Source organism: Sinohyriopsis cumingii, chromosome 12 (genome assembly GCF_028554795.1).
Source record: "Sinohyriopsis cumingii isolate HCF-2022 chromosome 12, ASM2855479v2, whole genome shotgun sequence".
Classification (NCBI taxonomy): domain Eukaryota; kingdom Metazoa; phylum Mollusca; class Bivalvia; order Unionida; family Unionidae; genus Sinohyriopsis; species Sinohyriopsis cumingii.
This window is the reverse complement of record NC_142972.1, coordinates 83,826,476-83,841,617: the sequence shown is the minus strand read 5'-3', so window position 1 is coordinate 83,841,617 and position 15,142 is coordinate 83,826,476. Positions and strand designations below refer to the sequence as shown.

Genomic DNA, 15,142 nt, shown 5'->3' with positions numbered 1-15,142 from the left:
ACATTTGGTCTACAACACAGTTTTCAATCATGATGAAATAGCGATACCTGCTATCATTAACTTGAAAAGGAAAACAAACTCTATGCATAAAATCATCCAAATGAAGACTTTTTAAATCATCAACGAAAGCAATATATACAAAGATATACAAAATAAACTCCGGAAGAAATAAATAACAAACTATTAACAAAACACTAAGGCTTCTATTATTATATTAAATCTTTGGAAGGAAAGAAATAAAAATAAAGAGAAAGATAGTTTGGAGAAGCTTATATCAAACATAGCATAAATAACCGTACCTTTGGCAAAGCGTGCTAGAGGTTCATTTATTAGAAATAATACATAAACTAAACAGAAATACATTCACACGAGGCCGATTAAATTTATCTGATACAAGAAGACAGCAAAATTGCAATTGACCGGCACCATGATGTTTATCTCAACAATTCAACTGACAACAGAGAATGTATTTTGTTGTTTTTCCAGATGTTTCCAGTCTATTGAGAAACAACAAATACTAAATCAAGAAATCTAGACTGTGAAACTATGATTATGTGAAACTATGACGGTGTGAAACTAAGACTGTGAAATCGTTGTCATTTTTACGATCTTTAGATATACGGTAAGAAATTCAAAGGGGAATTACAAGGAAGAAATTATTGGTGTTTATTGCTTGAAACACAACACAACAGCTTAAATCGTCCCAATAGCAATTACATAGTGTATATCCTTGGCAACATTATTACATTGTTTGTATTCAATAATCACAGAACTATACAGGCACCAGACAAATTTATACTATTTATACATTTTCAAAATTCAAATTTACCACGACAAAAAATCAATGGTAACTATTTAACTTTGCCTGTTTAAAAAAAAAATTTCTCACTGTGCCCATGTTTTATACATCATTGCACCTGCAAAGATGGACCATAAGCATATCCATTATCGGTATAAAAGATGAATTTAGAAAATTGTTACATTTTCAAAACATGTCTGTTGCATTATATTTAAGTTATGCAAATAGCGCCAGAGGAAGAACAAGCCGACAAAAAAATAAACTGGTAATGAAAGGCTAATTTTTTCTGTGTGGTCTAACTGCTCTATAAATGTTTTCATTTACGAAAGAATGCCGGGAACCTGAGTAGTCAGACTGCTCTAGAAATGTTTTCATTAAGGAAATAATATCCCCAACTTGAATACTCTGACTGCTCTAGCAATGTGTTCATTCAGAAAATAATATCCCCAGCGTGAGTACTCTTACTGCTCTAGAAATGTTTTCATTTATGATATAATACCCCCTATCTAAGTAGTTCCATTCATTTCAATTTGTGAAATACTACCCTGAACACGAATCTAGTTTATGACCTAATGGTGAAATCTGGCTGTGTCTTTGCAGTCGTGTTCCTGGTGAAACGAATATATACAGAATCTGAAATAACACTAACTGTCATCGTTCACAAAGGAATCAGTTAAATAAAGCAAACAATGCATCGGAACCGGAAACAACCATCAACCAATCCAAGGGGGAGGGGGTGCTTTGGCAAATCATAAATGCATTGATTAATGGTTGCCCTACACACTTCACTAATATTCCCCTTGCCAAGATGTAGCGGAAAGTGTTAAACCCATTTTATCATCGCGAAAGTGATTGGTTGTTTGACTGATTGATGTTTAACTGTACCTCAACACCTGAAAGGTTATATTGTTCTGAGGCAAATGGGTTAAATTGCCTTGCCCAGAGACACGTCACGGCAGTCAATCCATTATGGACTCACCCTCAGGACCGACAAGAGGTGGGGAAACCGGGAATAAATCCTCGGGGCCCGGGCCAGTAATAGGGCCCGGGCGGAACAACACTTTTTAATTTTATAAAATAAAAAGTTTGTTTGAACAAGAACTAGGAGAAGATACCGCATCCAATCAAAATTAAGTTGTTCAAATCTGAACACTGTTCCTACATGATCGAAACAAGGGGAGTACACAACTTGAATTAGACTCATTAAAGAGCTATTTTCCACTCCGGTCTGTGTTTGTACACACACCTTTCATTCAAACCCACTTGTAATGGCTTCTCTCTGGTGAATAATCATACTTTCGATGTTAAATTAAAGTATCCTTTTGAATTCAATTTCCTCCACCATTTTCGGCTGACGCACATTGCACAGCCGTTATACGCCAATGGTTAGTTGGAATAACATACTAAGGGAGGCAACTCATGAAATCAAATAGGCGTCGCTAGGACAAACCACTAAAATATCTGCTCGATCTGACAAGGTGCAGATAGGGTTAACATATCGGAACCTTGGCTAGCGAAAATGAGCAAGGAGCAACACATTGCGATATTAATTCAAAGGTAGCATGGTAAAATGATAATGAACGATAATTTAAGCTGTTCTGATGATGTGTCACTTAAGGCTTTCCAGTACATTCATGTGACGCAAATTAAGGAGTAGCAGTTTTTATTTTATTTTTGAAAATATAATGACCAATGAGGCATAAAGTTCGATATATGTGATGCACTTGAAAGTCAAGTCACTGCAATGCACTACTTTTCTGTTTTATTTAATACAAGCTTTTTGATGTGCAGACCCTTACGTTTCTACTCATTTAAATATAGTGCATCAAACACATTTATTATAGATATTGTGTCTCATTTACAAGTATTTAAATCCCGCATATGTCGAACAATTTCTACATCCCTACGGTTTTTAAAGTGTCATGAAAATAGAGGTTAGAATTACCAGTTCTTCATTTAAGTATTGTCATCGTCACTCTCGTTATTGTTACAGTTATTATTATGATTATTATTATTATTATTATTATTATTATTATTCAGTATTTACTTCCTTTATTTATTGCGTGTATTATATTGATTATATATTATACATTAAATATAGGCACAGAAAGTGGTGAAGAAGTTGTGTTTTCAATTTATCAAGCTGTCTTTGTGTCAGGTGTCTGTGTGAATCGATTTTTTGCACGAGGTGACGCCTTTCCTTGCTTGGCCCTTCGAGGGACGAAACCTTGTTTTCCGGATTCATTTTTCCGACGCAGAATTTCTCGCAACAGCTCGTTAAACTTGTACGCTTCGTGCTCTTGCTTCATCACGTGATCAAAGCTCCTGACATGTATCCGTTCCCCACCGAACCACATTCCTTTTTCAATCAGCTTCTCGCATGCTGATTTGTCTGACAACCGGACAATCCATTGACTTCTGGCATCAAGATCTTGTGCATGGACCGAAAGTGGGTCAAATCTTAATCCTGTAACCGTGCACCCGGTTGCTGCCTCTATACGCTGTTTTAATCTCTCGTGTGTTGTCGCGTTATCTCGCAAGGTGATGACAACAGACCATGGATCAGAAGGCGGGAGTTCTTTGCGCATTCGGACGGACGTAATCTTTCTCTTTTTCCATTGTCTGTAATTGGCTTTCAACTTCGCGTCCTCTAGCAGAGATATCTTCTTACCAGACTTCTCATCGTACGAAGAATGGTTATCAGCTAAATTCCTAAAATGAAAATCACGTTAAATATCATGGAATAATTCATTATCTAAAGTTATGGTAGACTGCGTTTTTATAGGAAAAAAGCTATATGTGCACATTAAATGTCATTTAACTGTAGTAACTGATTTTACTAGAGCAGCAGAGCCGGTAAAACTCATATTTACCACAGTCCTGTTTTCATTACCGTCTTTGAATATAATATCAGTAGCGGCCTTATCGAGATGGCGAGGCGGTGGATGAGGATGGGGGCAAATTTTTAAATTTTTATATACAAAAAAACAGAGAGATATTAAAGCCGATTATTTAAACATCATTTTGATTTTGAAAACAAACTTGTATATTTCTATGATTATTTTATAGAATTTCTTCAGTGATATAGAAATTAGATTTTGGGGGCCCGTTGTCCTCATTTCGCACCGGACCCCCACAGCCCTAAAACCGCCACTGACAATATTAGTCCCATCCTTACATATCCATAAGGTATTATTTTTTACGTTTGCGCACTCAGAGTGCGTGTTACAGTTACAAATGTTATGTTATATCTTAAATTGTAACGGTATTTCTGTAGTTTTGCCAATAAAGTTTTGCTTACCCAAAATGTAGATGGACTTCATCCATTTCTTTTTCTTTACAATAATACGGCAATTGCCTTCAACAACTGTCCTCAGTTTAGTTCCAGCCCGTCATATCGGCATTAATCAAGCTATACGAATTGCACTTTCTCAGCTGTAAATTGAATCATAAACATTGTCTCCACTACTTTACGAGATGAAATGTTGACCTTCCACTTATGGTACACCAGAGTGGACAATAAAATACGAATGTCAAGAATATTCGATGAATTTAATATTAGGGAGTGTCCTGTTAATCGATTTTAATGCAAATTTATGATTATGAATCTGAATTTCAACCATTTGCATATCTTAACTGACTGTGTGTATGGGCCGATCACGATTTATGATGTTTAACCTTTAAGTGGAGTACATATGTATTGAGCGTGGTACGAACAAATTATTTTTTCGACATATCATGGGTGCAAACACATCACTTGACCTAGTTCAAACTAAGCATAATGCGTTACCAGTATCCGTAATAGGTCGTCCTTTTGGAGACTGTAGTGCATTTTTCGGGGCAGGGGCACAATTGAATTCATATTTTTCAAAACCTTTGACCAATTTTTCAATCGACTGAGATCCATTGTTATATAGAAAAGTATAAAGTGATCCAAATGCTAGTGACGTAGCTGTTCCCCACTTATTCTTACAGAGGGAAGGAAAAGGGACAAATAGTAAATGGGACACATTTGTTAAAGAATGATCAGTTTTTGTCTGGATGAGGTAACTTTAGGGGAAAAAATGGATTATACCAAAACTTAAATAAAAAATAGTATTCTTTTTTTGACTAGAAATATATAAAAGCATATTTGTCTATTTATCCAAAATTAAATTAAAAGAAAAATAAGTGTAATAAATATAAAATAACAGTTTTAAGTAGGTGCTTTAGTGAAAGAGGCAGGGAAAGGGACAGAGACTATATCCTCAATGAGGGGAGAGTAGAATGCAGCGATGGTTGAGAAAGCACCCACCCCAGCCCACACCCATCATTATTTAGCTGGGACACTGGGTAAATATTTTGATATTGTATTTCTACGGAAGATTTGATCCTGGCAAATAATTTAATAATCAAATCAAAGTGATCGATCCATTTGATCGCGCAGCACAAGCAACAAGAATTGTTCCTTGCAAAATACTTGATCAGTGCTTCTATATCATTTCTTTTTATCTCATAGCTATTGATGAAATTTAAACAATATTTCCTCGCTCAATCTGTCCCATAACTTCCATACACTAGATCAAGGTCAGCACTATTCTAGACACCAGAATTATTAAGTAGCAGAACAACAGAGTTAAACACGTTGCTTCTATTAATATGGATCTGGTTCATTGCACAAAAAATGTTTTAAATAATACAAATAATACAATGAATTTACCTGTCCTGGTGATCGACCTCGCTGGACACGTCATACAGGGCCTGATTATGATCCGACGCGATATTCTTAGTTTCTGTTGGTCCCCAAGTCTCGCTCTTGTATCCAACCGATGCCATCAATTGCCTGCTTTCATTCATAAAGCGTATCCTGCCGGAATTAGCCTCAGTCTCTTTCTGATGCGTCTCGCTAGACTCGGATTCACGTCCAGTGAATGAGGCTTCATCTCCTTGGTCGCCTCGTTTTGTGCTGTTGGTGTCCTTATTGCTTACTTTGGCACTGGCAAGCTCTCCTTTTGGCTTTCGAAACCCAAGCCTCACCAAACGGTCATATATTTGCATTTCAATGTCTGCGAGTTTGGCCTCTGGATCTATTGACTGAATTGGTCGTCGCTCTGGACTACCTGGGTTTGAATACAAAGGAAGACTATCGTCCTCTTCCCCTGGCTCAAATTTGCTTTCTTCCAATATCAAGGAACTCCCTTTATCTTGATGCAATTCGTCTGATGCCGATACCGGTTGAGACAGAAACCTAACTCTTTTGAATTCACGTCTGTTCAGTTCTGGCAAGAATTTTCCATACGTTTCTCTATTGCCAGAACTCAAATTTGGCCGCAGAAAGGGGACATCCTCTGTGGTTGATACCCTCCTAATTCGTTCTAATTCTACAAAGTTTTCTTCCTGAATCGTTTTTCTGACTGTATCAGTTGTGTTTGCTTGTTGATATTTAAACTGACGCGACATTTGATTCTCTCCGGGTGATGAATACGGCAAAAACTGTTTGGCATTTTTGTCCTCCACATCTGACCAATGTGTCTTGCCAATAGATCCGTCCTCGGCCACATTAGAAAGTATGATGTGACCACCTAAACTTTGTTCAAAATTACGGCTACTAAATCTTTGAAACTCATCGTTCACTGCTGGTTTCGAATGATCACGAAAAGGACTAAGGGTGGATTTGGGAAGACGCCAATGAAACGATCTAGTATTCATATCATACGACAAGGCACCATGTATGCCTCTTATTTGGAGTAATTCAGGAAGTGTAGATACGTCCAAGCGTAGACGAATATTTGGCACTGATTCCGCTCTGCGGATTGGCAACTTCCGCTGAGCATAGCGGTTATAATCATAGGCTGATTCAGGGACGTTAAATCTGTGCAGACCATAATGGGAGGCCGTCACAATTGCAGAAAGCTGGTTTCTCCCCAGTAATAAGGGTAGAGAAGAAAAGTCTGTATTCTTCATTATCAACGCCTGGCTCGATGTCGGCATCTAAAATAAGTATTTTACTGGTAATAATTCTTTGAATGGCAATTCTGACAAACAACTTGAATTAGTCAAAACGTTCATAAATATAAGTATCAGTCATAAATGGTTAATTCAAACCTTTCATTATCATTGGCAAAATTATTCACGGATAAAGAAGACAATAATTTTGATATCTTATCATAATATTCACAAGCAGCAAATCTTGGATTTTATTTTATATGACCCGAAAATGTAACTTACCTTTAATTTAATGAGTAAATAACCAAATTTTGCATAATCTAGAAACTTAGCCTTGACTGAAGTAATACTGCGAAAAATATAATGAAAAACAGACTGGTAATTTATAAAACATTCAAGCTTCACTTTTAATCCTAAGCCAGTCTGAGATATCATAAAAGATTAATCGTAATTCTTCTATTGAGTGAAAACAATTTTCCACGAACAAACCTGTTCTCTAAAATGAACAACCCTTAAGTTAAGGCACGATGTTACCGGAGGGAAAAGGTGAATATATTTGAACACCGCCAGGTGTCATAATTAATATATCTCTGAATCATTTGGGAAACAAAGTACTTTCATATAAACCCAAGAAAAACATATTCTATGATTCTTGCCTTTAAAATAAGAAAAGTTGCAGGACATCAATGATATTCTCAAAGACTATCCTGATTACGAGGTCTGGTCATTGAGATATGGGTTTCTTTTAATTTCTAGATGCAAAGGAAAAATAAAACTATATTCCTTTGCAGGCAGATAAGATGCCTATTTACAGATGACTTCAGAGTTTGCAAATATTGGTAGCCTTCATTGTACCATTCGTGGACGAATACCCAGCAGAAGGGATAGACAACAAAGAGATAATAGCAGGCTTTTACGTCTGTCATTAAGTTGTTCCCTTAATTGTTATGTCAAAATTGAACATGCGATGCACGGACTATTAACATACATGAAGTAAATTTATTCTCGTTCAATATATGCATATAGGAAACGAAATAAACTCAAGCGAAATTTCAATGCGAAGATTCAACAGAATGAATATACAGAGTCTCCTCTGTTTCGAGATTCGCTTAATACTATTATTATTATTATTATTATTATTATTATTATTATTTACGTAATGATTTATAAATACAGATATAGGCGGTACTATACTAACATCTTGCGAAGGAAAAAGGAACGGCTTGCCAGCGTTTCTGTTAGAAGGAATATTTTCAAATATTTTCCTTATTTTACACTGCTAGACATAAAATGTTTTAATACGACATAATGTTTTCTATATTCCTAGCCTTCTTAGAATGTCTACAGAGATTCTAAATATCGATCTTGCTTTTTATCTATCCTTAAATGCAAACTCATTCTTGAAAATTTTGTTTGCAATAGCTCAGTCCATATGTAGCCTTCTAATGTTTTAGTTTATGCGGATAGCTTTTAATTTAAACAAACCAGCTCTGAAAACGGTAAGTAAAACTGATTTTAAAAAAATGGAGATACGGAGAAATATTGACATTGGATCAGGACGAAACCTGTCGTGAAATCAACAAGAATTTAAAAGGTAATCGTGGATGCAATCTTGTACTTTTAACATGAAAGTAGACCTTTGAAATATCCTACCATCTAAACAGCTGTAAGGCCTCAACGGTTTCTCACTCACGATTCGGATAGCTATTAAACGTTAACGAAAATCGAATTCCGAGACAACGAAATCTCCATTTAGACCATCAGTTTGATTGCATCGTACTTTTATGTTTCGGGAAACTTCAGTATGGCAGAAAAAAATTCATGTCACGATTAATGTTTTATCATCTTTATCGTAAAGGGAAAAACAGGATATTGCCTACTGAAGGAGTAATGGCTGACAAGAGTAAGTTTGTGTTGAACGACAGCTAGACAGTCAATCCATTAAAGAAAAACAATCAACGTGATAAACAGAAACGCAGGTTTTTATCTGCGATCATATGAATTTAAAAAAAAAGTTTGAAAAAACTGAAATGGATATTTTTTTTAAAAAAAATAATACAAGAACGTTTGTTCTTGAACAGCATGACAGTGGGTAGTTAGTGAGAAAATAATTAATCAGAATGTAATAGGATTAATTACCAACGCATACCTTTAAATATCACCGCCTGTATTTTTTCTGGATCGCCTGTATGGAAGAAAGACACGCACACACATTCAACCCAGACTCCGGCTGGAAGGAAAAGATGAGGATAAAGTTAGCAACGTGTTGACGCCATAACAAACTGCAGTCTTACATCATAATATAGTGCCAATCATTATGAACATAAAAAAAGTCCATTGCGGCGTTCCTGCGACCACAATCGATTAAAAGTAAAGCCTGTAAACAATATAACACAGGTTAAATTTATTACTGCTTGCAGACACACATGCTTACAAAACAAAAAACATGTTTTTCCTTTCTGTAGATCGTATGACTCAGTTTCCAATGGGGTATAAGACAAGATCACTTCTGAGGGTCTTCAACCTATGATAGCCGTCGAATAATGCGATAATGAGATATTTAATTGAGTTCAATCATTTGATAATCATTCATTTATATATTCTGTTTAGGTATGTTTAAACAAATTCAACAAAACCTATGGCAGCTGAATACAGTGATATTTCTTTAATCGCATACACCTCAGGAAGCGAAACACATGTATTGTTAGCGTGGTCGCAGTGTTGGAAATATTATGCATTTCTTATGAGACTATATCAGCAAATAACCGCAAATTGTACTGACAATTTTTAGAAATGTGTATCTTGCATAGCTTAAACAAGTCAGGACATTTCATATTTAGGACAAAACATTATGCGTCATGTTATTTTTTTAATAGAATGAGTTAAGTTGTATAATAATAATAATAATAATAATAATAATAATGCTGTAATAACTCCTTTTTACAATAAGAAAATTATTGCCTTGGCAAAAGAGATCAAAACGCCTAGCACCTAAAATATTTTTTTACTGACAAAAGAGTTTTTCAGCTACCTAATATGGTTTTGAGAAAGAAGAAAGTACTGGATTTTCTTTATCTCACGAATAATCGTCTTTGTTAAAATAAAAAGCTATATGTGAATGAAGAAAACAATTGCCAAAAATCATCACATAAATGTGGGTTGTGTAGTATTTTCGATGGTCATATATTGCATCTTATGAAACATCAAATAAAAGTACGCCTACTTTTGAGGAAGAATGGGGTTTTTTTGTTGGTAGATAGTAGGGTTTTAATATATTTAGGTCTGAGTTCATCATTAAAAGCGTAACACCTCAAAAAATGAGAGATATGTAATTCTCAGCAACAGACGAATAGGGAGTCAAGAATCAAATGGACTCATTTGTGAGAGATATTTGTTCAAACCATGAGATTACGACAAATTTCTTACTTTCAGAATCAGCTAAAACGTCTAGCGTTTCATTTGATGGCGATAAATAAAAAACGAATCATACGTCTGATTGGTTGACTCTTAATAATACCACACCAATCAGACGTCAGAACTTTGTGCTGTGTCTGAGTGTAACAGTTGTTTGTCCTCTTCAGGCCAGATTCGCTAAGGAAGATCGGTGATTATTTAATGGCAACGCATTATTCGCTCCTATTTGTGATAATCTAACTATCATTAGACGTTAGCGAAACCTAAATAAAGTGTAGTTAACCCTATCATAACAAATTTTAATGTAAAACTGTCGTCATATTTTCGGACTATATCGTTCAATATTACATCCAGAATGTTTAATTTCAACCAGACTTCACATTCACGGATATATCAGGATAATATTGAACTACATTAAACAAGGTTTCCGACCTGCAATATAATTGTTTCTCTAAACCTTTTATTATGCGGATAAAGCTTTGTAAGGGTAATTAATCTCAAATAATATTTTCCCAAGGGTTAAAACAAAATAAAATTAGTTAAAATGCGATTAGACATGCGTTTGTCAACACAGAAGGAAAGTTTAGTTTGGGAATATTTTTAGTGTTTTACGGCATTTAGTGCCTAGGCAGTCGGAGTAAAGTATCTTGCCCAAGGACAAATAACGATAGGCGGCCCGGGCTGATCCAATGGTAGGAATTAAACCATTCCTTTTCGATCAAGAGTTCGTTACGTCAGCTACTGAACCACCGTGGTTGCATTTGAAGCCTCTTACGGCATACTGGATTTCGCATTAGACACATTCTACATCCCCTCCCCGCAAGTGGAGCGGGTTGGTGGCAAAAACCCTTGCCAGCAAGTGGGGCGGGTTTGTGGCAAAAAGCCCTTGCCCTTAAGTTGGCGGGTTGTTGGCAAAACAAAAAAATGGAATCTTTATGGTCATATCAGCACCTCAAAAACTAACAAAAATTTCATTTTTTAAGAATATTTCCAATTCATATGCCTGTAATTAATACGAAATTAATTATTTTCGAATACTGTATTCATAGTAAATACTATATTCATACTTTTGAGTAAAAACTGTTCACTCTTTAAGTGATCGTCTGTGCTATATGTATAAAATTATGACCAATCAGCTTGTATAAAAGATTCACGGCTAAGTCATACTTATGGTGTGCATCTCAGAGAAAATTACCAGCTATCTTAACTTTCTGAACTTCATAGGTATTTATCTTTTAGATTTTAAATTTTTATAAGTGCACTTTGAAAAATAACGATGCATACACTGTGAAATGTGATCCAGTATGTCAAGGACAAACAAGGTTAGTGTACTTTGTATATTTACCCATAACAACGAAGCAACCATTTTCATCAATGTCTGATTCAGACATATGTGGTTTTCCTAGTGGAGGAAAAGCAGGTAGCATGCATTATACGCGTGTGTTAACGTTCTTAACATTTTGAGAGTTGTAGAGCAAACAACTTTACCCCGTACTTTCCCAACTTTCAGCGGTGCTTCAAAACTCCGCTTCGGAACCATGGACATTTCATAAAATAAAAGTAGCATAACTCCGAATCACAGAAGAGTAATGACAGAACCAGTTTACTCCATGTCAATAAACTCTGCAAAGTTTCAGAATAATTCCTCAAATGATCCTAAACCAGATCTTATAACAAGAAATCATCAAAATAGAACACGCATTTAACGGTAAATAATGGATGGGGACAATTCGGTAAACGCTTATGAGAGCATGCGAACAAAATGGAATGCGTTTGTTCACCCAAACTTACTGCCTGTCAAAGTTCGTTGTAATTGATGAAATGATATCGAGCTAACTGAGTACAGTCTAAGTATGATAAACAATATATGCAGTACACGTCATAAGGGGGTATAACTCTGGCAAAAAGTCAATGGGGCGTGACAAGATACTAACATGTACATGTTCATCAATAATTTATTTCTAAATTCAGGGCAATTAGTCATAAGGAGTGAGACTAGCCGCATTTACTAAAATTATCATACATAGTATATACATTTCATATCTCAAGCCAAAGGATGCCTGGTTTTTCAAAGAAAGTCGTATTGTGTCCTAATCTATCCCATCATCCTCTCACTTAGGAAGTTTTATGTTGATTATTATTAATGACAGAAACCAAGCATGTACAATATACTTCATTTACTCAAAAATGAACATTTAACCACTTTAAAACACCTAAGCATTTATATGTATAATGTATTCCAACTTAGAGTATCCCCCCTCCCTTTCTATCTCTCTTTGTGAGGATATATCTGCACGCGGGATTTTATTACCATTATTTATTCATTCATATATGCAACAGTACATTGTATGTGAATTATGTATTATATTGACTATGTGCTTTTTGCATACAACAAATAAAAAAGTAAGTTCTGCTCTGTTCTCTTGATAAAAATATCTAACAGGTTCCAGCACCTCTATGTAAAAAATCTGATGTAGCTCTACAGATAATAATTCTGGGACGTAAGCACGAACGTATGGGATTGACAAACGAGCTTAATGTTCTACGCCCCCTGCCATATTAAATCCTGGGAGATTTGTTAAAAATTTCTATGAGTATTATCAATGAGTACGTTTTACAAAATAGTGGAGTGACTTAAGAACCTTGAACTGTTTAAGGTTTAAGGGCAGATAAATATGCTGTTAAAGAACATTACATTCAACTTCAGCAAGATCTCTAGTTACTTTGTCTCCAAAAAAGCATCCATATCCCATCCTCTGCCTCAGCATTCCCACACAACCCACCTCATAATTAATGTCTAAAATTGTGTCTCTAATCATTATATAGAGAAGTCAAAAGAGCTTCGGGACAAAAAAAAATGAAACAACGGTTTTACAATGACGGGAAAATGGGAGTAATATATATTCAGCACTAACATAAGGGAAAAAGATTCGTTTGTGCCGCTGATTGAGCGTCTACGATGTTATTTGTGCAAGGATACGATACAGACAAATAGACAGATGGAAAAGGACAGAGTTAACTTACCTGTAATTACCTGTAACATTAAGATGTATAAAAATCCTCTGCATTTGCGAATTTTCACTTCTCGCTATATTGGACGATCTTAAGTATGTAAATTATACCGATGCTGTTTGAAAATCGATTATTTGTATTTAACTTTCTCGCCTTCATTCGACAACAAATACATTCTGGTAAACAAATGATTCCTGCTCGTTTCGTTTCTACTCCTTTGTTGGAACCGACAATTAAATTGAGACCGCTCAAAACCTTTCAAACGGTTCGTCGAACTGATTTAGCAAACAAGCCAATTGACATTAATCAAAGGAGAAAATAACCGCCCTGAATTGAATATTTTCCTTTCACACAGTAAATAAGATGGAAAAAATAACATATCTTGATTTCAATTTATAAACCAGACGTGTCAACAAAGTAGGCACAATGCAAACGGCAAGCTTTTGTGTCGAAGGCTAACTGGGTACAACAGATTGTTAAAACGGTCTGTGAAGTATAATTTGAGTAAACAATACTAGCCTTTATGTATACAATAATTTTACTCGCTCACCTTATCCCTGTAAATTTATTGTTATTTGATATTAAAATATTTATAACCAGGCATTGTTCCAAGTGGTTGTTACAGCCTTTAGTACCAACAGGTCTGACACTAATGCAAGTAAAATATTTGCCCTCGTGCTTACGGTGTACGGCCAATAACAACCAGACTTCGTCTTCTCCAACTCCTTGACTTAAACATGGGTTTATTCTATTAAGTCTCCTTTAAATAGTTCACATGTAGTCAATTAGCGAGGAACGTGGCAATGTACTTTAACTAAGCCATCAGTAACAGTGGATAGTTCTCGTATCTTAGTATAGTGTCTTCCATTAGTTGCTTTTTTCATGTGAGAATTTGGCACCTACGATTAATTTTATAGGTAAAGTATGTTTTATTTGATATCGGAAACCAATGGATATGCTGAACTATCTAAATTTCTGGGCGAATGATTCCTGTAGAACCACGATTTCCAAGGTGATGTAAAACAAGCGACTGTATAGTCATTTAAGCGACACCAAAATGAATTAGCGATGCACTAAGGATCTGTTGAAGAAATACGACATTTTAGCTAATGGAATCGGTTTCAGAAAGAAAATAATGCAGTTATTACAACTTGCATATGTGCTTCTATGTACATCCATGAGAATCGGAAAACATTTTTTAAAATGTCATTTCACATTAGTTTCGACTATATTAATTGAACTCAGTGTCCATTTTCAGTTAAAATTACATGATTACGGATAACAAGCGCAAACGCTTGTTACAATCTCTCAAGTATTTCAAAATACGACTTTACTTGAACACTAAAGTACATTAACAAATCCAATATATAAAGGCTATTTTCTTTTCCTTCTTTAATACCGGATATATTTCGCTGTGTGGTATATAAACGTACTTTTTAACGAATGGTGCAGCCACCAGTTAAAATATATCGTATTTGGTATCACAAGAGGAAATAAATCCGGCATTTACGTAGGAAAATAAATTTTCTTTTCATTATATACCAAACGTGCTCCAGAATCGAACTTCGAAGTTTAGAAGATTAAATTTTCACTCTTCGGCACAACACAATCACCCCCACCCCCTTTCGTAAATTCACCTCACTTACATAGGCCGTTCGTGACTTAAGAGAGCGGTAGGATTGCATTAACCTAATCTGTTTTGGCAGTAAATTACTTTTTTGACATTTGTTAAACTATTTGGCTCAATATGCAATCAAAGCAAGTTTGATTCCGCAATGCATCACAGCGGATTTATTGTTATAGTCAAGGAAGTAAGGGGAAAAAACCTTCAGGAAGACACGAACCGCGTCGGGTCAAATTTCTTCATTAAAGATTAATTTCCATGCCTGAAATGTATGGCAGTTTATATGTATTTGTTCTAGCTCACAAAGTACTCTTTTTGTTGCTACATGTACAACTTTAGTAGCCTCACACAACCAAGCGTCGCAAAGC

The 15,142-nt window shown here is 35.4% G+C and overlaps 1 protein-coding gene across 1 annotated transcript; it reads right to left on the bottom strand.

Annotated features, from left to right (window-relative positions):
* Positions 1-227: 227 nt before the first annotated feature.
* Positions 228-13,301, bottom strand: LOC149786876 (uncharacterized). Its single transcript, XM_089978281.1, has 4 exons — positions 13,163-13,301; positions 8,874-8,954; positions 5,499-6,769; positions 228-3,511 (listed from the first exon to the last, which is right to left on the bottom strand). The coding sequence occupies exons 3-4, from the start codon at positions 6,767-6,769 to the stop codon at positions 2,938-2,940; spliced, it is 1,845 nt and encodes a 614-aa protein (XP_089834407.1). The 5' UTR covers positions 8,874-8,954; positions 13,163-13,301; the 3' UTR covers positions 228-2,937.
* Between the last annotated feature and the right edge of the window lie 1,841 nt (positions 13,302-15,142).